At 38.3% G+C, this 22,758-nt stretch overlaps 2 protein-coding genes across 3 annotated transcripts in view; one reads left to right on the top strand and one right to left on the bottom strand.

Moving 5' to 3' along the window:
• Positions 1 to 3,932, top strand: part of LOC107716051 (calcium-binding protein 8-like) — a 68,914-nt gene extending 64,982 nt beyond the window's left edge. The window contains exon 6 of the mRNA XM_016522402.1: positions 2,854 to 3,932. Within this exon, the coding sequence (XP_016377888.1) occupies positions 2,854 to 2,981 (128 nt within the window). The 3' untranslated portion in view covers positions 2,982 to 3,932. The remainder of the gene's footprint in view (positions 1 to 2,853) is intronic.
• Positions 3,933 to 12,379: 8,447 nt separating this feature from the next.
• galnt17 (polypeptide N-acetylgalactosaminyltransferase 17) lies at positions 12,380 to 22,501 on the bottom strand. 2 transcript variants are annotated; one of them, XM_016520674.1, is made up of 12 exons: positions 22,277 to 22,501; positions 20,633 to 20,915; positions 20,359 to 20,542; positions 19,711 to 19,877; positions 18,280 to 18,454; positions 16,108 to 16,305; positions 15,065 to 15,182; positions 14,714 to 14,899; positions 14,505 to 14,642; positions 13,429 to 13,524; positions 12,824 to 12,985; positions 12,380 to 12,729 (listed from the first exon to the last, which is right to left on the bottom strand). In XM_016520674.1, the coding sequence occupies exons 1-12, from the start codon at positions 22,277 to 22,279 to the stop codon at positions 12,592 to 12,594; spliced, it is 1,848 nt and encodes a 615-aa protein (XP_016376160.1). In that variant the 5' UTR covers positions 22,280 to 22,501; the 3' UTR covers positions 12,380 to 12,591. The 2 variants fall into 2 exon arrangements, with proteins under 2 accessions (XP_016376160.1, XP_016376224.1); XM_016520738.1 differs by lacking the exons at positions 12,380 to 12,729; positions 12,824 to 12,985 and adding an exon at positions 13,294 to 13,351.
• Positions 22,502 to 22,758: the final 257 nt, after the last annotated feature.

Genomic DNA, 22,758 nt, shown 5'->3' with positions numbered 1-22,758 from the left:
CTCTGAGATACATAACTGTGTAAATACATCTAAATGCTATTTCAGATACAGATTCCGAAATGTTTTCTTATGTTGGAATGAAAGACACTTAAGTACCGGATGAAGTGCTTCTTATTCTTACCCAAAAATACAAAATGGATGAAAGCGTTAAAACTGAACACAATCTTGCTACTCAAGCTGTGTATGAACATTTTATATATATTTATTATATATCCTATATATATTTATTTGCTTCTTTTCCATTTTGCATTTACTTGTACTTTTACTTTCAATACTTAAGTACGTTTAAGATTAAAAAAATACTTTTTGTACTTAAGTACAATAAATATCACATACTTTAAGATTTTTACTCAAGTAATATTCTAAACGGTGACTTCAACTTCTACCAAAGTCATTTTCTGGTAAGATATCTGTACTTTTACTTGAGTATGGCTTTCAGGTACTTTATACACCACTGCTGAATTCAGAATAGAATACTAGCAATCTATTGTTTCTGCCATACAATTATTAATCCCTATAAATCTTTATAATATCAACCACAATTTAAATTTTAAATCAGTACACATTCAGCAATAGGCATTAGAAAGCTACTTTGTGCACTTAGTGAATGATTTGAGTGTATGAATATTCAGTATGTATGGACCATGCTAGCACAGTGTTAGCATTGCAGGGGTCAAGCACATCCCTTATGCCAACAGCGTAAGTCTCTGTCCTACCAGCAGTAACAGATGTCCACAGCGCTAAAGCAACCCTCATCCACACCTTCTGTTGAGCCCTCTGTGTCTTTATGAATCATTCATGGTGGCACCTGGGCCGAGCTTAGGTGTTGTCAACAGACCACACACTGAGATGTGTGTTAATGAATCTAGAGACACAAGCAAAGCTAACTAAAACTCTTGAACTAAAACTAGCCAAACAACTGCCATTGAGATGAATGGGGATTTAGCATTTCATTTGGTGATGCTAGCAGAAAAGAAAATGCAAAAAGTAAAAGCAAAAAGTGCAACTTTACAGCAGTATAAAATGGCGTCATGCTTGTGTACTTTTTGTACTGAGGGTTTTTAACGTTGGAAAAGTACTTTAGCATACGAGTACTTAATATACTTTAAAAGATTTAAATTAAGTGTGAACTGAATGTAATGTTGTCGAACACTAAATTCCATAATTGCAATTAAATGAAATGATAGAATACACAGATATATTAGTTTAAATTTAAAGTGTCTTAGTTTATATTTATATTAAATGTAATTAGCTTTTTGACTCACTTAAGTAGGACTTAAGTATCTTTATAAGTAATCTCATAATTACTTATATGGTCTTTGTAATATGGTTAAAGTGTAATGGCAAATGTACTGACAAGCATTTATTTTAAACTGAAATATACTTTATTGCAATTCCTTTTAAAAATATATGCCATCTATTTGCACAATAAAGATGAAGTTGCAGTTTAGTACATTAAAAATGAATCAACTTTAAATGTAATAACAAACAACATACTACTGTTAAAATAATATCATCATATGTTATAATCAAATAATTGTACTTCTTTAAAGCATGACTAAAGATAATTTTAAAAAATGATTTAAAATGGACATTTAATTTACATTACTACAAATTGCACTTTTTTAAAAGTACTAAAGTGTTTTAAATGTATGTTAAAAGTACTTAAGTGTGTCAAAAAATCAAATGAATAGAAAATAAAAATGTACACTCTTTAGGCACCCTTAATTGGCCTTTTATTTAATAATTTTCAATATTATCTGCAAGTACAGTTTTTTTTTAAATATATGTTTGAAGGATTTAAAATGGACATTTAAATTACATTCATACAAATTGCACTTTTTAAAAAGTACTTAAGTACTTAAGTATATATATATATATATATATATATATATATCTTGCTACGTGTACTGCGTTAAGCTAACAGACTTGTCATAGCACTTGCATTTTATTGCTCTTTTGTTGGTTTTGATTGCTTCTATTGTCATCATTTTTAAGTCGCTTTGGATAAAAGCATCTGCTAAATGACTAAATGTAAATGTAAATGTGTATTAAATGTATGTTAAAAGTACTTAAGTGTGTCAAGAAATAAAATAAAAATGTACACTCTTTAGGTACACTTAATTGGCCTTTTATTTCATAATATTCTATATTATCTGCAAGTACAGTTTTTTACAAATATACTTTTGAAGTAAACTACACATGCACTTTCAATACAGTTACGCGCACTTCTTTTTCACAAGAGGGTTGCAGTGCTGTTGAGACCTTTGAAGTTCAAAACATGCTGAGCTCGCTGCGAGACATTTTATCTGGACTTTTCTCTGCTGCCATTTGCAAAGGCGAGAGTGGGGCAAAAACGAAAGTTCTCCTTAGCAACACACACTCAGGCAGAAGAGTCGCTACGTTCGCTCATTATCGTGCTTCCTCTCTGCCGTAACCAGGCCAGGGATTGGCTGCAGGGGGCGGGACTTGCTGACTAGCGCTCTGTGCCAGAAGAAAGACTGGAGCGGAAAATGATATCACGGGGTGAGGCTGGCACACAATCTGTCTCGCTGTGTGTTCCCAGAAGCTCCTAATAACTGGCTCTATTCTCGGCCCAGACCCCACTGTCACCCCAGACGCTCGTGAGCCGAGCCGCCACAAGTGCTCAGGTGAACCTCGAGCCCTGGTCAAAACACCTCCACCTCACAGCTGCGTGAGAAACGCCGCTTTATTTAGATGGGTCAGATTGGCAGATGAAAGGCGGTCGGCTAGAATGCAAATCGACACCTACGCATTCAGACACTAATGCGATATATGCTAATCGCTGGCTTGTTTTCCTCAGACTAAATCGCTGTTTTTGTGTCATTGCAGTTCATCCCAAAAAGAAGAATCGGCAGACGTGTGTGCGCAAGAGCCTGATATGCGCGTTCGCCATGGCCTTCATCATCAGCGTCATGCTCATCGCAGCCAATCAGATGCTGCGCAACGGCATGGAGTAGCGACACCACTGTGAGCGGGGCGGAGCCTGCATGTGCATGTCTGTGGATGAAGTTGTCGAAACTCAAGAAACAAAACCAAACACCTCACTACTGAAAAGAGGAGCTTTTTATTCTTTTTTTTATTTGTATTCTCCCGTTACTTCTCCACGCAGACCAAGCGACACAGGAAGTGTAGAGGCGAGCCAAGCCAGCATGTTACACGGGGCCTCATCTCTCAGGCAGGGACTTTAAAGGGCTGACTTTCTGCTTTTCGTGCCACCTCTGTTCCCTAATGCAATAACACGCAGGAGTTCATAAACCGTCGCCGTCTCCTCCGTGGCTTCAGATATTTCAGCAGGGATTCGCTGATGAGCTTCTGCTGGGTTCGGGCCTGCTGTCGATGTAGGAAGGCAAAAGTAATTGGCAACTCATTACACCTTTGTGGAGGGAGAGTTACAGCATCCACTCCGGAGACTATTTATGTCTGCTCTTGCCAGAGTGCTTTTCTGGCTCGGGGGATGGTGGGAGGCCGGGGAAGGAGCGCTCGTTGTCGTCCATAATTAAATCCATAGTCGTCAGCTCCAAAAATCCATGAGCCTGACACATAGTTTTCATCATTTCGAATGTGCTCTGCTATTCGATTGTGCGATCTTCCTGTGTCTAATGCTTTTCCTGAAGTGGTTTGTAATGAGCACGCCCACACAAAATGTTGAAACACAACGGAAAGTTGTGCAGATTTCCACAAAATTAGAACTGCCGTCATTCATAAGTTCTATTTCCATGTTTGTTCCGACAGTTGTTTTGTTCAAACTGGTACAGCATGGCGAAACAGGTCTAATTCCCAGGAAATGAATGTATATCTTGAAAGCATTTTAGGTTGCTTTGGGTAAAATTATCTACCATATAGAGTCCTGCAGTCGTGACGTCAAAACCCAGAAGACTAATTCGCCATGGGTTCCCTCAAGATTTTCCTATGGGTTTTTATGATGGGTTTTTTTCAATTTATGAGTAAAACAAGATCTGTGGTTAATTTAAATTGATGATATAATTTTGATCTACAACATAAATTATACACATCCATAATGAAAACATGATTTTGAAGCAGTTATTTAAAAAAAAAACATGTTTGTAATAACTATATAGTAATTACATATAAATAATGTTTAGGGTGTGGGTGTGTGCAGTTCATGTTGTACAACAAAACTCCAAGTTTCATCAAGTTTCAGTTACCACAGACCTTATTTTACTCATTAATTGAAAAACCAGATAAAAAAAAAAAAAACACAACAGTGAAACCTGTGGCGAATTAGTCTTCTATGTTTTGACATCACAGCTGCAGCACTTTATTCAGTTATGTTGTTTATATGTTTTTGCAATGACATCTACATTATGTAAACACATTGGTGTACATTTCATTTTTCGTAATTTTTCTTAAGCAGTATTGTTGTAAATTTTCCAAAGAAAATATCTTAAAGAACAGGTCATATGGTATTTTAAAGTGTCTTAATATTGTGTTGGAGTCCCCTACAACAGGTTTAAATGCATCTAAGGTCAGAAAACATTGTAATTTTCTCAGAATATACATTTAATATTAGAGTCATTTGCCAATGATTTCGAAACGATTCGTTCCAAGCAAGTTTGGAGCAAACCCCTCCCTTCCATAAGCCTACTCTGCTCTGATTGGTCAGCTGGCCAAGCCTGCTGTGATTGGCACAGAGAGGAGTCCTTGAGCAAGTTAGCGAGCACTACCATTGACAAAGCACCTTTACATAAAACAATAATATAGTGCTCCAATCTGTTCTTATAATAATGACATAAAATACAAAAACACTTGCGAAATCGTGCAGAAGCAATTTCACAATGATTATAAAGTCTGTGCGCTACACTACATTCTGTATTATTAAACGAAGTAATTAGAACAACGTCAGTCTACATTCTTAGGAAATAGTGGGTTCACAGAGAATTATCAGAACTACTTCATAACAAAATATATATTGTGTGTTTGATTGGTCCAGACGCTACAGGATTATGCAAATGTGTTACCCAGTGACGTTTACCGGTAACAGGCAAAAGATTCGAAAATATGACGACTCGTTAAGGCGATTCAGAATCGACTCTCTCTTTTGAGAGACAATATCTTTATTTATCATGCACTTTTTTGATTAACAACTTTGCAGATTTTTTTCATTTAAGGATAGCTACGTTATAAAACCCATATGACCTGCTCTTTAACATTCTCCAAACAAGATTTACTTTGCAAAATTACATAAAATGTTAGGAATTATATAAAGAATTCCATATTATATAAATCATTTTATATTTAATTAAATATTATAAACTTAATTCTTACACAATAATTTGACCTTTTAAAATGACAAATTGCAGTTTTGCTTCTGAATTATTTTAAGTTTTAGATAATGGAAAATGACAAAAATACAGATAAAATGATATATCTATAAAGATATATCTACTTGAGAAGATAAATTTGAAAATGTAAAACATTTGTATTTTAAGTACTATAATTGTATATTATTATATAATGAATTTATAATATTGTTATATAAATAATATATAACTTAATCATTATTAATATTTATAAACTTATCAACAAGATATATATCTTCTCTGGTAAATTGATCTTGTTTTCCATCAGAAATATCTAAACACTCTTAAAACAAGACAATATACTGCTAAGATTTTAGATTATTTGATTATGATTTCAGCCACCTTTAAGACTGTAATACTCTCAGGTCAGTTTAACACATCTGACCATATTTAAAATCTTTTCTGACAAAATTAGAGCTGAAAATGTCTACAGGTTCCATCTGGGCCTAATGAGTGAAGATGTGTGGGTTTTGCAGTACTTCAAAGCGCTTGATTTGTCTTAATGCTACATTTCTGGCCAGTTATCAGTGTTTTTAAGGGTAATACCTGTTGAGACCTGTTCATTTTCAGCATTTCTGAAAGGTTTATGACGGCTCTCAGATTCATGTTAGTGGATGAGCTTGGGTTGTTTTGCACTGCCATCAACCTGCTAGAAAAATCTTTGTTACTTTTATTACACCAACCTCCCTTTTTGAGCTGCATTGAAGATGTCCTTCACTTTATCATGAGCCACAGTCATCTTTGGTTATGGCTATGTGTATGGTGCATGTTCATATTGCATTTCATTCTCTGTCTGTATTAAAGCCACCGTAGCACTGCATTGTTGATGTTTCAATAGATGTATGTAATGAATGCTTCACATCTTCAATATTGGGATTGTAAAAAGGAAAAGAATGATACTGGAAGATGATTGTATCTTTCACATAGGTGCGATGGCTAAAACTCTGTGCCTGATGCATTTCTTCTTTTTGTGTTTCATGAATGTCTCCTCTGGACACCTGTAGAAAACGCACTGGTATGTTCTCCACCATGTTTCCTGAGGTCTGCTTCCACTTTATAATGCATGTGAATGAGCAGAACTTTGTAAATAGAGCTTTACATGTGTGTTTTCTGTTCGTGCATGATAGTTTAAAACAGTACATTCTGCACAGATCGTGTCAGGGCTACTGAGGGGGCGGCTGAAATCAATATACGTCTGCCAGCTCTCCGTTCTCCCCCAAGACCCCTGACTAAAGCCATATTTGTCTGCACAGGTGTACTTTAGAGAATAAAGGTGCGTACACTGAAATTATAAAGGTATAATGTTAGTCCACTCCAACCCCTTTTTCTCACTCAAATGTTGATCCATGTGCGGTTGGAGCGAGTGGATAGTTCATTCTGGTACAATAGCGACACCTGGTGGTGGACGTGATTACTTCATTCACTGTGTTTGTCCTCATACTGTCCTTGTCTGATCTAGAATGTAACATTAGCTTGTAGCATTCAACTAAAGATCTGGATGGGTTGATAAAATGATATATACTATGTGTGTAGATGATTTTGACCTCCACAATTGTGTGGTGAATGTGAAAAATTACACCTTAATTATATTCTTGGGTTGGGTGTGATTTTAGGAATGATGGAATGTTATACCAATATACACAGTCAATTATTTCAGTTTATGCCATTATTTAAAGACAATATTGTAAAATTGCCTTTTAGGATAATAATGTGAACAAAGTATCCCATGAAATCTGATTAAAGTGGTTCTGTAGGCTATTTAAAGGGTTAGTTCATCCAAAAATGAAAATTAGCCCATGTTTTACTCACCCTTTAAAGCATACTAGGTGTATATGACTTTCGTCCGAATTCGACGAATCGAATCGGAGTTATATTAAACATTTTCCTTGCTCTTCCAAGCATTAGAATGGGAGTAGGCAGGTGTTTTTGTTCAACAGTCCAAAAGTAGTCAAATAAAGCGCGTGCATCCATAATAAAACGTGCCTCACACGTGAATAAAGGCCTCCTGTAGTGAATCGATGCGATTTTTTTAGAAAAATATCCATATTTAAAATATTATAAATACTTTTTTCTCACTTCCGCTGACTGTCATACGTGCAAGCCATTCCGGGCAGATGACGTAGGATGTATGTGCAGCACACGCGCCTGTGAGATATGCTAGTCTCGCGAGTTTGTTTACAGGAGCAAAGGAAGCAAAGTTTCCTTACTTTACCAAAGGAAAACCAGTCTCCCCTTGGCTTATATCGAAAGCATTTTTCTTTACAAATCCTCGTTTAGTGCTTCTAATTCGTGACTGGCTTTTTGTTTTGCTCTCTCTAATTTTCATTTTTGGGTGAAGTAACCCTTTAAAGTGGGTTGTATTTCAAAAGAAGACTTTAGGGTTTGGCAAACACAGGTGATGTGGTGGTGCAGTTGGCTACATTCAATTGTAAAAAAAAATAAATAATGTAAATAGCCATATTTATAGTTATTCACTTAATGATATATCTGTATACTTTGCATGCATAATATTTAGCTATGTAGTTGAGACTAGCTTCTTGCAAGCTGCCCATAGATGATTTTAATATACATATTCAAATATGTACAGGACAAATGCATAGAGTTTATGCAATAAAGCATTTTTGTAATATTTGTGGCATCTTTTCTGTTTCCTGAAAAAATAGGCCTACCTCAAGACATATCACACTGCCCATTACTGATTAATATAGTTTTTGTTGCTCTTGTTTATCATTCCATAAAAACTGTTCTCTGTTGTGGGTGCGTGAACTGAATAGACAGACTTGAAGCAACTGTATGTAGTTTGTGTATATTTTTGCGACTTTGTAGCCCCCTACAGTTAAGTGAGTGGGATTCACTGTCATAATTACAGAGGATCTCTGTACACGTGCATTTGTTGCTGCGCCGTAAAGCAATCAGCCCTCTTCGCGGATTTCGTACTTGCTCATTATTACTCCCAGAACAGACGTTCGGAGGGAAATGTGGGAAAGAAACAGAAAATGTTTGACTTAGAAGTCAGTGTACCATCAGAATGATTTTTAAACTGATATTTTAAGGTAAAAAAAAAATGCAATTGCTTTAGTATTTTCACAGTATCTCACAAGCAAAATTGACATTGTTCCACTGTCACAAGGATGCAGGTAAGTTAATTCTGAGTATTTTAGACAATATCATTGCCAGTTACTTTACAGTTGTCTATTCTGTAGTTCCAAATAGTTCCAAACAAGACTACAGCAGAATCAACCCCTATCAACACAGAGCAGCGGAGTTTCGGTCCTAAATGAGTAGTATTTTGAAATAATTTGAAAGGGTGAGGGAATAATTCAGTGACTCATTTTTAAAAAATGTAAGAACAACTGTTTTTCATGCAGTTCTTTAAAAAAGTTTATATATAGTTTTTTAGAGAAAAATGGGATTGTTAGAAATAACTCGCTATTGCATAAAAATGTTAGAATTGTTAGATAAAAATTACCTCAATTACCTTTTTTTTTTTTTTGTCGGAAAACAGCCAAAATTGCAAGATGTAAACTCAGAATGTGGAGAAATAAAGACAGAATTGCGCGATGTAGACTCAAAATTGCGAGTCAGAATTCTGTTTATATCTGGCAATTTTGACTTTTTTCTTAAATTGTGAGACAAAGTCATAAATACCTCATAATTTCCCATGCCAGAAAATGGCTTTCATAGGAATAACTGGATTTGCGCAAGTAAATATAAACAAGTACAACAGTAAATGTGACACTGTAACAGACGAGCGTCACAGACAGGGATCATGACAGACACATTGCTTGGTATACATGTAATCGGGAGTTTTGCACGAGGGCAAAATGTCCCCCTAGCAGATTTTGTTTTTTGTTGGTCACGCAAATTGTGGCGTTGACCAACAGAAATCTGCTTGGTTTGAAAGTGACTCCATGCGACAAAGGACCTTTTTTTGCCTGTGCCTGTGAAATTTTGCCAATGTGACTGCCTTAATACAAAGTCCCAGTGCAGTTAGACTGTACCACCACTTTTGGAACTGAGATGCAAAGCACAAAGACAAATGGTAGCTAAGTAATGGGTTTTAGTCAAAATATGAAGCCATACAACACTTATTCACAGTCACACATCAGCCATGCCTCTAAGCTCTGAGGGTGAATCACTAAGTTAATGAGCCAGTAATGAATCATGATGATCAATATCAATGGTGATGAACTATGGGGGCGTATCATCTATTTAAATTATTTACTCTTGTACTATGAACTACAAAGTCATTATGTGTATTCGAGAGCTATGAACCGCTACAATTACTCACTGCTTCACAGCTTACCATAAAATGAAACAAGCCTCCTATAAAATGTGAAAGCCTCTGCAACAAAGAAAATCCATAAGCCGATAGGCCTATACTGCAGAGCTGCCGATACAGCTGCCAGAGTTGTTTAATATGGAAAGATGAAAAAGAATATTTGCCCTAATTCGAGTTGTAAATGCATAATAAACAGCGGTTGAATATTTAACAGCCCTCAAACATGTGGCGCGGCTCACATGACTGGGAGTTGTCAGTCACACAGAGCCTGAAGCATCACAGCAGGAGAGGTTTGGCTCAGTGGTAGGAGGCGCTCAGAGGGTCGATTAGTATGCACAGCTGATGTCCTTTTAAGTTAGAACAGCCTTACCATTGCTGAAGGAAGGATTGTTGTGTGAGAAAGCTCAGCTGGTGCTTTTTGACACATCAGATCAGCCTCTTGGTAGCCCATCATCCTCCTGTCACAGGAACATTGAAGTGTTTGCCACTAATCTTCAAATGACAACCTAACAATTTTTGTGGAGCGTTACATGCTTTGATCTTTAGATACGCTGCTTTGTTGTTGCCAACAGTTCCTCAGGTAAAGTAACAAGTGAGGTACTTATATAGGGCGTTTAAATTCTTTTTTAGATTTAGGACACCGAGCACTGCAACGCAGCAGTTCACCATTTTATTCAAATCAGTCAAAATGGAAGACGGTATGGGTGCAACAACATCTGAGGAAACTGTAGTTACATGTACAGTTTATGACTCATGTAACATGTCCTTATGTAACTCGGTCGACAATCCCTGACGATCATTTTTCCTATATTCCTATCGCCTACATACTGGCCTTGTTGCTTTAGTGTGGTTCAAAGTAACAGTATGACTACTACAGGATCCATTCAACAGCAGATAGAGCTCAGTTACCATAGTTACTGTTAAACTGCACACATATCATAATGTCATTCTCGTGAGGGGCTACTGTAGAAAAAAAATATGCAATAAATAACATATTTCCAGAGCAGACAGCTTATTTAAACAGAAGACACACTGGGATCCATAGCCGCTGACGGTGAAAACCTAACGCAAGAGAATGTAAGAAGAAATACAGATAGCACAACTCAAAATTACTACAAATTAAGTCTAAATAAAGCTGTTATGAACATATGAACACGTTTTCCCGGATGTGAAGTAAATCTGCATGTGTATATTTTAAGAATAGACTTAAAGGATAAGTTCACTTCCAGCATTTTTCTCCATATAGTGGACTTCGATGGTGGCCAATGGGTTGAAGGTCTAAATTGCAGTCTTCTACACAGGGTTCTACATGATCCCAGCAGAGGAATAAGGGTCTTATCTAGCCAAACGATCGGTTATTTTCTAAAAAAAAATTATTTATATAAAATGTATATACTTTTTAACCACAAATGTGTGACTTCACGCATTGCGTAATCATGTTGGAAAGGTCATGCGCGGTTAGTACTTCATCTGTGTACTTCGGTTCAAAAAGGTAGGGTAGGGTGAAAAACTCCATCTCATTTTCTCCTCCAACTTCGAAATCGTCCGACATTGTTGTTTTACCTTTTTTTTTTTTGTAAAGGGCGTTTGACTTTCTTTGCACATTCGCTTTGTAAACACAGGGGCTGCGTTCTGGTCCATTTTTTATGCCCTTCACTCGCAAACTTCCCTCCGTCTCGTTTACTCGAATGTACGTCATTGATTACATTGCATGAGTGACCACTACTGGTGGAACCCTTGGAATGGGCTGAATTGGAACGTCTTAAGCTTGATCACTTAGAATCCGCTATGGAGTTGGTTTATTGTTTATATTTTTCCCCTTACAATTTTGTTTGGTGCAGCATTCTATATGTATATAGGTGTGCTTGAACTGTTATAAATGTAAAAGAAAACAATCATTTATATTATTTATTTATATTATTTATTTATTTATATTATAGCGTTGTTTGGGGTGGGGATAAATTAAACGCGATCTGCGATGACGTCATATCGTGTTGCATTGTGGTCTATGGAGCGGCCTGAAGTGTGCATATGAAGCAGACTCGCTCCCTCGGTCAAGATCGAGTGGTCGAGGGTCTGTCCATATAAACTACCCCCGTCCACTTCACGAAGTGGAACGCACTCACGCCTTGTTTAACATCTGATGACACACACGATCTATGCTTTATTTGTTTGGGCGAAGAGCACGCACGCAATGCCTCCGAGGGGGCAATCGGCGTGCACTGCGAGCGTTTTTTCCAAGGGGAAAGCTCCGCTCTCGTTTGTCTCTCTTTTCGAGGAAAGAGGGGCAGCCATCTGCTTCCCGCGATTCAGGACCCACCGCTGCTGAGGCACGGAAGGGAATGAGCTTTTTTCAATGTATGCTTCAGACACGGGTCACGACGAGGCGTTCTCCATAGCGACCCCTAGAGGACGCAGTTCGAAGTTCCCATGAAAGGGAACGTCTCAGGTTACTTATGTAACCATTGTTCCCTGAGTAGGGAACGAGACCCTGCGTCCTCTAGGTTTCTTGCCATGCTGCGGATGCAAGCTTCAGACGAAGAAGTGAATGATGTGTAGCTCCCGGCGCCTATTTATACTGTAGTCGCACCGGTAGTGACGTCATGGCTGTCGCCGGCCAACGAGTTGGTGTTTTTTCAATGTATGCTTCAGACACGGGTCACGACGAGGCGTTCCCCATAGCGACCCCTAGAGGACGCAGTGTCTCGTTCCCTACTCAGGGAACCATGGTTACACAAGTAACCTGAGACGGTTTTCCAGAAGGTGGAAATCTGAGGAACCTACAGTATGCAGTGGTGCTTCAAGTGTCTTATTTTTTGTAATGTGGAATGTAGTAAGACCAAAAACCCAAAACACGCAAACATGATCAGCACCCCTTGAGTTCCACACAACTGGATCCATTTTCTAAAGTTCCATGAAGGCTGTAGAGATTCCCGACATTCTAAGGTCGGTGACTCACTGCCCTCAGTCCTGTTTCATCAAATTCTTGATGTTCCACTTCTGGCCAGTGCAGGAACGCAGGATCAGAGTGTAGCCGAAGTAGACATTAGCCGGCACTACCTCAAGACAGCGTCCTGTAGCTCGGTTGATGATTGCTTCATTCTTCAGGGAACAAAAATAAAAAGAATCATTTTAGTGATCAAAGGCAAAAGGACAATTTTTACAAAGTGCTCTATATAAAACATGACCCATTCACCTGTGCAAAGTGCCAAGTTTTCTGCCGTACGCTAGAGACTTTCTCACAATTCAGGAGCTGTGGGTAGCTGCTGATTTTATCGTCCACCACACACCGCGTATCTTCGCCAGTGCTTCCCAGAGGACCCAGGAAAAGATAACCCTCCTTAGTGTAGCGACCCAGCTACAAAATAGACCACAGAGGGGATAATATGAATTTATTTAATTCAGTGATTTGGTAACTGGGTCACTGAGTCATTCAGGGGCATTTTGGCACCCTATGCTGATGATGTTTGCCAGATAGTTTTTGGCAGTTCCATAATGACTATTAATTTATTATAATTATTAGCTGGGTCAAGCTCCAGTGCAGATATGCAAACTTGTCAAGACTAGATCTAGAAGTTACAGTCTCCAGATTGACTTCTTGAACTAGAAAATATAATTTCTTTCTTGTTTCGCGCCATCTTTTCATTTCATTGCTTAGTTGCCAGATGAACAGAATGCGGAGAACTATGTCATGAAGAGACTCCCTCTAGACGTAACCTATTTCCTGCGTGCAGAGTGAGTAGAGGTTTAGTGGAGGTCAGGTCTGTGGAGATGTATAGCTGTGAGGAGTTGCGGCTCTACCTGAGGGCCCCAGCCATGGCAGGGGTGCAGAGTTGCTGTGTGGTTTTCCTTTATACCCTGGTCCACACACAGATGGGTCACATTGGTATTGCGTATCTAGAACACATTAAAAAGATGTAAGCAGCTGATAGTTTGGCCTGCTTTTTGTTGATTAAAACGTTTTTCTCTTACTATGAAATCTGTTTTGATAAAACTAAGACATAATTAACGATGCAGTGCCTTCTTAAAATGATGGTTCGCACAAAAGTGAAAATTCTGTCACCATTTACTCACCCTCATTACATCGCTTTTTTTTGTATATTACAAATATTTCTGGCACCTTGACAGAAAACTGGTGCTGTTAAACTCCAAAAATGACAAAAAGGCATCATAAAAGTTTCACAAAAGTGGTTCATATGACTTCTAAATCCATACGCTAGGGTTGTGTGAAGAGCCAGTTGAAATTTAAGTTTTGGCTTCATTGACTCTAAACACCATTTTGGTGTCACAGTGGTAACTAATATGAAATCATTGCATGACTTGTCAATATTTTTGAATAAACGCGTACAAAACTTGAATGCTGCAGTAAGATGATTGGTAAGATTTTAGCCAAATCATGGTTGACTCCTCACACTATTATATCATTGGTTTCAGAAGACTTTGAATATAGTACAAGAGTCAAACTGATCACTTGCGTGACACTTTTATGGTTATTTTTGTCATTTTTGGGAGCTTGACAGCCCTAGTCCCTATTCACTTTCATTGTCCTCAAGTGCGCTGAGGACCTTCTTCAAAATTTGTTTTTTTTTGTTTCCTAGAAGAAAGTCAGACAGGTTTGGAAGGACATGAGGGTGAATGGTGCAGTCACATTAGAAAAATTTTGTAGGCAAAAAAGGTCCATTATCTTGTCAGTTTGATGTATAAAGCACAGCTCACACACTTTCAAACCAAGCAGCTTTCTGTTGGTCAACATGGCAAATCCATGTAACCATATTGAACCCATTGTGAACTCTGCGTAGTGAAATCTTTCGTCCATGAAAATTTGCCAAAAGATAATAAATGTGACCGCAACTTTATTCATTTAATGTGGTACTCACCTCTCCATAAAAGAGAGTGTTGTTGTATCTCCTCATCTCTGGATAGATATTGTCGAGGTACCACTCAAAGTTTTTGCACTGGAGTCTTTTCCTGAGCGCTAGTCTCTGGGATATGTCTCCATAGTCAATGCCATGGTTCTGTATGGACAAAGAGAGTGAAGTATTATACTATTTATTATTATAATACTGCAAATATGTCAAGTGCTTACCTTCATTGGGAGGTTCCATGCCAAATAGACATTTGATTTGTATTGGTCCATCCAGACTTCTGCCACCCTAAGTGCATTGCGCCTAGTGTGAAAGGCAATGTTACTGTGGTAGGGCTTTTTTGTTCTTGCAATATGGGCCACTCTGGAACAAGGCAGAACTTCCATGCTTCCCCCACACAGCCAAACCTGGGATTTAAAAATACACATACACCTATCAAACTTCAGTTCTGGCATAATTTTAGAAGAAAAAAAACTAAAATTCTTTTCAAATGAAGGCTCTGTGCACTGAGCGTAGGGAGGCTAAGTTATGAATGTTCTACTTTAGCGGAGGGATGTGGGTGGCATACTAACCCTGATTCCCAGCTCTATATTTTCGCCTCCATACACGTCCATCCCTGCGTCCAGTAGGCCCAACTCCCCAAAGTATTCCCGGTTTACCACAAAAGAGCAGCCTATCATTGCAGGCGTCCTAAAAATACAGATTTTACACTTATTTTCAATGCTGTTTCTTCTCTAATATACTGAATAATTAACGAAGAAATAATGAATGTCAATATTGAAAAAATAAGTATAAATAATTGAAAATAATGTAATATATTGAGAATAGTGGCAGTGTAAAATGTATCTTTTAACTACTAAAATATATTTTATTTTATAAGCACTGTTTACACTATATTAAGACCACTTTGCATTAAGCCACTTTCATACTTTTTTCATAACCATAGGTTATGAAATAGTGCAGTGCTGAACGGCAGTGCCAAAGGAACACAGTGTGAAACAATGCTGTGCTAGAATATCATGGCCAGTTGTTTAGCAACAGAAAACCAATCACAAACCAAACAAGCCAACATCATTAAATATTAATGTACTTTGTACAGTCACATAAACTTTCAATTCACTCTGTTTAGTTTCAGCCTTTGAGTGAAACACGTAAAAATACTCCTGTGTATTTTCCTTCTATACCTTTTTGTATGTTTCAGAGGATTTAAAACAACCAGAGCAGATATATAAAGTGACATTGCACAGCTGGACAAGCAAGTCCTGCTATAAAGAGTTTGCGCCCTCTTTGTGTGCTGTACTTGTCCAATCATTTCTTATATATTTCTTATAATCATTTCTTTATAATCTATTTTAACGATGTCCTTACTACCTTTCTGGGCCTTGAACGCGTCAGTTGCGTTGTTGTCTATGCAGGGTCAGAAAGCTCTCGGATTTCATCAAAAATATCTTAATTTGTGTTCTGAAGATGAACGAAGGTCTTACAGGTTTGGAACGACATGAGGGTTAGTAATTAATGACATTTTTCATTTTTGGGTGAACTATCCCAAAAGTAAATGAAAAATATGAAACCCAGGACTGTGTTCAGAATGGATGAAAGTCCAGTAGGATCCTACCTGATAGGTGCAGAAGTGTCTCCTTCATCCCACCACTGTTTCGGTGGGCTGATATACATACACCAGAGCTCCCAGTTATAACCATGGCCTGAGTTCTCATAGCGTTCCAGCTCAAACGTCTCGTCTTTAATGTTATCTATGGAGGGCAGTATGATCCTCTTGTGGTTCTCCTTGATTCTAGACAGAACTGGTTCAGCCCTGACAAGGGGATTTAGAGGTTAGATCATTATAAGCAAAGCTGTATTGCACAGTGCCAATAACACTTCTTCAACTCTGCTGTGGAGCTAAATCTAATCCTGGCTTGCGAATGTGTTGGCTGGTTTCTCACCTCACATCAGCCAATTAGATGGACCTACAGAGGAAACATGAACTGAAACTCTGTTTACACGTGGTATTCATATCTGTTTGGTTTGCTCATGAAAGCACAACACTAAATACATCTGTGAACAGGGTCCACTATGAAAGGGTTGCTTTCGTAGTGTAGACGTTCATGTGGACAAATGCATTCGAAGACTCGCCTTGGGCTTCTTTTGAGAAAGCACTCCAAAAAAATTTATTCCACATTCGCTATGCTGTGCCAAAACACATTGATTACAATTGCGTTACCATTTGTACCCTTTCCATTCTCTTGGTTTCCCACTCCCTCGTAAGCAGCGTAATGGCTCCATTTAATTAAATTGTATTTGTGTATCGCATTTGGCGCATCCATGAAAAGGATGTAGAGCAGAGGTGCCCAATCCTGTTCCTGGAGATCTACCATCCTGCAAAGTTCAGCTCCAACCCTGATCAAACACAACACAACTGAACCAGCTAATTAAGATCTTCAGGAGCACTTGATAAATACAGGCAAATGAACTGAAGTCTGCAGTTAGGCAGATCTCCAGGAACAGGATTGAACACCCCTGATGTAGTCTTCAAGTAGTCACAGAAGACACATTTAAAGCACATGTTAAGACCAGGGCTGTGTCTAAAATCGCCCCCATACCCTTAAATAGGCACTATTTGAGGGGACAGCCATTTGTAGTGGTGTCCGAAACCATAGTGGATGTTATCAAGTTCACACATTCAATCCCATAATGCACCGCAATAACGAGTGTACAACCAATGTACACTCAACAGCTAGAGAATACCCATAATGCAATGTTAGGGTTGTGCCGAATGAATTCCCGCATCTCGCCAGAAGATGGCGCCTGCAGCTGAATCATCCATTCATCCATTTTCCAAACTGCTTGTCCAATGTGGGTTATACATGCTAGTTTCCATGAAAGAGTTCAAGATAAATATTTTCATTACTACTGGAGCTGACAGTTTGCTTAGTTTCAAATGTTTATTAAGCAGCAAGCAAACTATGCAGAAGTGGCAGCCCTTCCAGTGCACTTAGCACACGAATTTGCTCATTTGTTTTCATTTACTCCTTCAACTGGACTATATTAGAGGACTAATGTAGGGAATAGTGAATGAGGGTATAGGGGGCAATTACAAACAGCACAGGTGTAAACAGTAATGCACCTTGGCTAACCACTTGTGACCAGATCACTGAAAATGCATCTTAATATACCAGGTGTCAACAGGGCCAAAACCACATGTGACAGCATTCCTTGCAATACTAGTCTTAGGTGTTCTCAAATCTCTTTTAGAGAGGTTTGAATCACTTTCAGATGGTCACCAGTTTTGCCAGACTGGAAATTCAGCTAAACCATCCTGGTAGGATGTGAGACCAGCTAAACCCATTTTGATCCAATTGAGACCAGTAAACCATATTAGGCTGGTTAGGTTTTTTAAGTTTTATACTTTTCCAATATGTAAAAAAAAAAAGTTTAGATTTCGGATTAAAATTCATTAGTATATTTGAGAGAAACACTGATTTTCTATGCTTTTTCTTTCTTATTTTGACTTTGTAAACACACTTTACCACTGGCATAGTGATTAATGCATGAAATCACAAATTTAGAGACCCTCCACTTGAAATCCAATCACAAGAGTCACAAGAGACATATTTGAGATATATGTTACTACTGGTTGTAAACAGCGGTCTGTCTTGGCTGAGCAGCTCAGTTTAGATCACCCAAGACGGATGTTAATACCAGGTGTAAACAAGGCCTGAGAAGTCGAGGTGTGAGTGAGACCATCTATAAAACCAGCAGCATATTGTAGCAAGTGCTAGATTCTCACCATGCAGGCGTGAACTCAACATGGGCATCAAAGAAGCCAGTCACCTCCCCAGTGGCCACTTTCCAGCCCTCGATGCGAGCCCGGATGAGGCCTTCTCTCTTCTGATTGCGCACTATTTTGATAAGACCCGAGTAGCGTTTGTTGACATACTCCTCCAGTGGCCCTTTCAGTTGTACTGTCATGCATAAACACACACACACATAAACGGTAAAGAGGGAGAAATCTCGTTTCATGGTGCATGAGTGCTCGTCGCTGTGTTTAAACCAGACCAGAGGGAATGTGTCTCCTACACCAAAACTCTTCCGTGCCTTTGATCTGTGCTACGGGGATCCACACCACCCCCCTGGAAAACACGTTCTTGGAAAGTGTTCCCGATCCCCACGTTAAACACTGTCATCTGCATTCCGAGTGACAAACCGTGAATCACTGACATTATGAGGACAGAGATGGGTGTGCTGCCCCCTCATTTCAGCAAATGCAGACTTTTCCCCCTGCGCTGATGGACGATTGGCCCTCCGCCACCGGCTCATGCCAACAATGTGATGGAAATTGAACTGTCTCTCTGGGAAGGCACACACTGTGATACAATAGACAGGCATGGCCATGCGCAACGTGAGCAAAGAGTGCTTGGCAAACTACTCCAGGTTATCAGTGTTGACTCTCGCGCTCAAATGCAACACAATGGATTAAACCTTGTCAGAATGGTTTATGAAGCTAGATTTTTGCATTTTCTATTTTCTAAGTTTCTAAGGTGTTCTGAGTGGTTTTTAGTGCATTGGTATGCGGTTACTGGGGGTTTTGGATGAGTATTTAGTGGTTTCTTATTGGTACAAGGCAAAAGAAGGTACGTACGAGTTCTGTAGGAAAGATCTTACTTATGAGTGTAATGCATATGAACCACCACAATGTCATAATTACAAGTGGGAAACTCAGGATTTTCTTGGAGTTGGGGACATTTCAGTGAGAAAACATGGTGGATGCAATTGATGCAACATCTGTAGGTGACAGGAAATGTGTTGAAATGCATGAAATTACTATTTTTCACTTACAATAAAACTAGCTAAGTTGAATGTACAAAACACAGTAGTATTGTACAATTATAATAGAATTTATAACTTTTTGCTTCACCTTTAGAAGATAACACAAAAACACACCTGATGCACATTCATTATTCATTATTGTAGTAAGAGTAAAAAAAAAATTAAAAAAAATGTTTGCTTAATTTTGTGCATCGCCATCTTGCTCCAACCAAAGTGACTTGAACACACCTGACAACACAATTATGACTTCCCAACTGGTAAATACAAACTTTCCAGGAGGACTTCCTTTTTTTCATATAATTTTATGGTTCGCCAGAGAAAACCATTAGAATAACCACTTAATATGATTTTGTGCCATGTAATTTAGAGCCAAAATTGTCTTGTTTCTCACCGTCATCACTGTTGTCATCCACCAAGATGATTTCCTTTAGGAGATGAGCTGGTGTGTGGTTGACAGCTGAATGGACTGAACGCAGGATGACAGACAACGCCTCATTTACAAAGATGAAAATGATGGAGATCTGTGGCAGGTCACGGGAATAAAAGGCCTTTTTGCATCTATAAAAACACACATACATGGATACAGAGGATTTTGTTGTCTTTGAAACAAACCACCTCTTTGAATCTTTGGTGCACAAGGCTGTGAAACCTAACAAAAGAAAAGCCACTTTTTGCTTTGCTTATTTGCACATTTTCACTGTAACAATTACAGAGCCTAGTGGGTCTCAAAAATGAAACTTATTTATAAAACCTCACTTAATTGAACTTAGAAACACTAAATGTCACTTTCCTGTGAATCTGAGTCACTTTTTAATCTTGGTAAAAGGAAAATCTCTTAAGCAAATGGTTCTAGACATTCTAGCTAAACTATTGCAGTGGGTTTTTGTGATTAAATGACAAATATGACAAAGAATACAAAACTATGCCATAACTTTGCTAGTCAGTTAACTCATTCCATATTACACCAAGAGCAAAAACTGTAGGTTTTTGTATAGATATTTTTTAGGGTAAAAATTTTTAAAAAGCCAGTGACACTCACTTGCTGGGTCGATAATCTGGAATAGATCTATCCAGAGAGATTTTGTCACTCAGAAATGCATTGTAGCCATATTTCTCCCTCAGGTATTTGGCCTCCTTTTCTTCCTCTGGCGTAAGTGTTGCTGGTAGACCTCCTCTACCTCGGCCTCCAAAACCTTCAATGAGTCCAAGAGACTTGGACAAACCTATTCAACACAAATGACTCATGGCTTTCTTGTTCTGTAAAAGGGCATTTTTGTGAATAATGCAGTTTTTTATGATAATGAAGAAGTTACCATTCAGTTGTCTGTACACCACATCTTCCAGTGATCCCAGTCTCTTTAAGAGCACATCATGAGTGATGCTGGTCTCCTGAGCAGATCCATTCAGATGCGTCTGTCCTCTCACATCAGCAGCCACCGCCTGTTGACCAACAGCTTTGGTTGTGCGTAAATTGCACTTGCCCCAAAAAGTGATGAAGCCGGCCATCGTAAACACATTCAGCACCAGTAAGATTTTCCATCTTCTCATCACAAAGGCCATGAAAGATTTTGGTGTTCGGAATCCAGCGAATCGCATCTTAAAAACATAAAGCAAATGTAATGTGGGATGTGCACTGAACTGATGGAAACCATAAACTGTCTATTTTATTGATAGACACAGTAATAAAGACAGTAGGCTAAGTCAGCAAGGGAGGACACTAGGAAGAGAACATGACCTGGGCTGGACTTAAACCCAAGTCTACCATGAGGCTTTATATGTCAAAACACTCACACTGCCAACATCTAGATACCATTTTATTACCAGTTTATTAGGTCAACTTTAACAAAAATGCTTTCGAAGATGTTAAAAGATTTGCTTTCATGTGTAAATGAAACGCAAAATAACATCATTTGCTATTATCCTGACAGGGTATTTTATTATTTTCATTACATTCCCTATAATACTTTATTCTGATTGGTCAATCGTACCATTCAGCGACGAAATAAATATAAATTAACGCTGTAAAACAGACCACAAAATATCATATCATATATGCCGGGACTACTTTCGAGTGTCTTGAATCTCTCCGCCGTCTCGCCCTCTCTCTCTCTCTGCTCATACAAGCACAAATTAAAATAATTAATAAGGCTTTATCTTTCGACTTGTAACGGTTAATAACTTTGTTACATTGGCTTCGGAGTACTCAAGTATTACTTTTACAGTGAACAAAACTTTTGATAACAAGATGTCCAGGGGTCCCCACAGAACCACGAACCGGTAGGACACAAGAAGATCGATGAGAGAGACTTTAAGATAAGGAATTTTCGGAACGACTAGCTACTCTTTATAGGCTTTATTCATAATAATATATAAATTCGTATTTTAATAGCCTATTTATTAGCCTATAATAGCCTAAATATTCTTGCTAAATTAATAGTTTTCTACATATTTGGGCTATTTTTCTTTGCGGATCTTAATCTACAAGTAACAAAATAATTGAACTAAAGTCATTTCCATTGCCCGTGTATTTATTTAATAAGTAGCACGTAATAAGCTAGATAATGTACACTGTCTCAAAATAAACCATTTCAGGATGATAATGACCGACTGACCGTACATTAAAATAATGTTTTTCATTTAGAATTCTCTATTTATAATTTCACATTTAATTAACATTATTTCTGCTATATTTAGCCTATCTGGCAAAATCCATTTATGCGTTTGTAAGGCACCCTTTCGTATCACCCAAAAATATGTTCAAGGTAGGCAGCTCACTAGGTTTTGAGACACAACAGGCTTCTGAAAATCAGACATAGGCTACATTGTATGAATCTCCAACATAACCAACTGACCAACAACAAATGTAACTGACAACTTGAATCAGACTGCGTTTTATGATGCTTGTCATTTGGCTGATATAGCCTAGTTTTTTTTTTTTAATTACCATAACCACTTACCATTTTGGATTGGTAAAATGCATCCTGCACTTGAATATCGAGTCCTCCTGTGCGCTTTCATCCGTATTCACAAGTTCTTATAAATAAACTCCACATGGGAATTTTATTTAGGCTACATACTTCAAAGAGTCACAGCAAAGGGTCCTAAACTGCAGTCATTCATCATAAGACATCTGTCAGTCAAATCTAAAAGGTCTAAACTGACAAACACAGCTGTCCTTTAATGGAAATAATGTCAGAAGATGTTTCGTGAAGTCAGACTTATCGTGTGTGTTTGCCCTGCATGAGCAGAAGTATGCAAGATCCCTCCACTTCAGCTACGAGACTCCGCAGACGCAACAATCATCTTCAGCCGGATTCATCCACAGTAAGCGCAGTATTCATTATAAACGCTATTTCATATCCTGCTGCTATGTGACGCTCATCGATGATCCACGCTGATCCACGAGCATCCCGCATCTCGTGCCATCCACACTGTTTTC

This window comes from Sinocyclocheilus rhinocerous, unplaced genomic scaffold (genome assembly GCF_001515625.1).
Source record: "Sinocyclocheilus rhinocerous isolate Xijiao unplaced genomic scaffold, SAMN03320098_v1.1 scaffold821, whole genome shotgun sequence".
Taxonomy (NCBI): domain Eukaryota; kingdom Metazoa; phylum Chordata; class Actinopteri; order Cypriniformes; family Cyprinidae; genus Sinocyclocheilus; species Sinocyclocheilus rhinocerous.
This window is presented reverse-complemented; position numbering and strand designations above follow the sequence as displayed.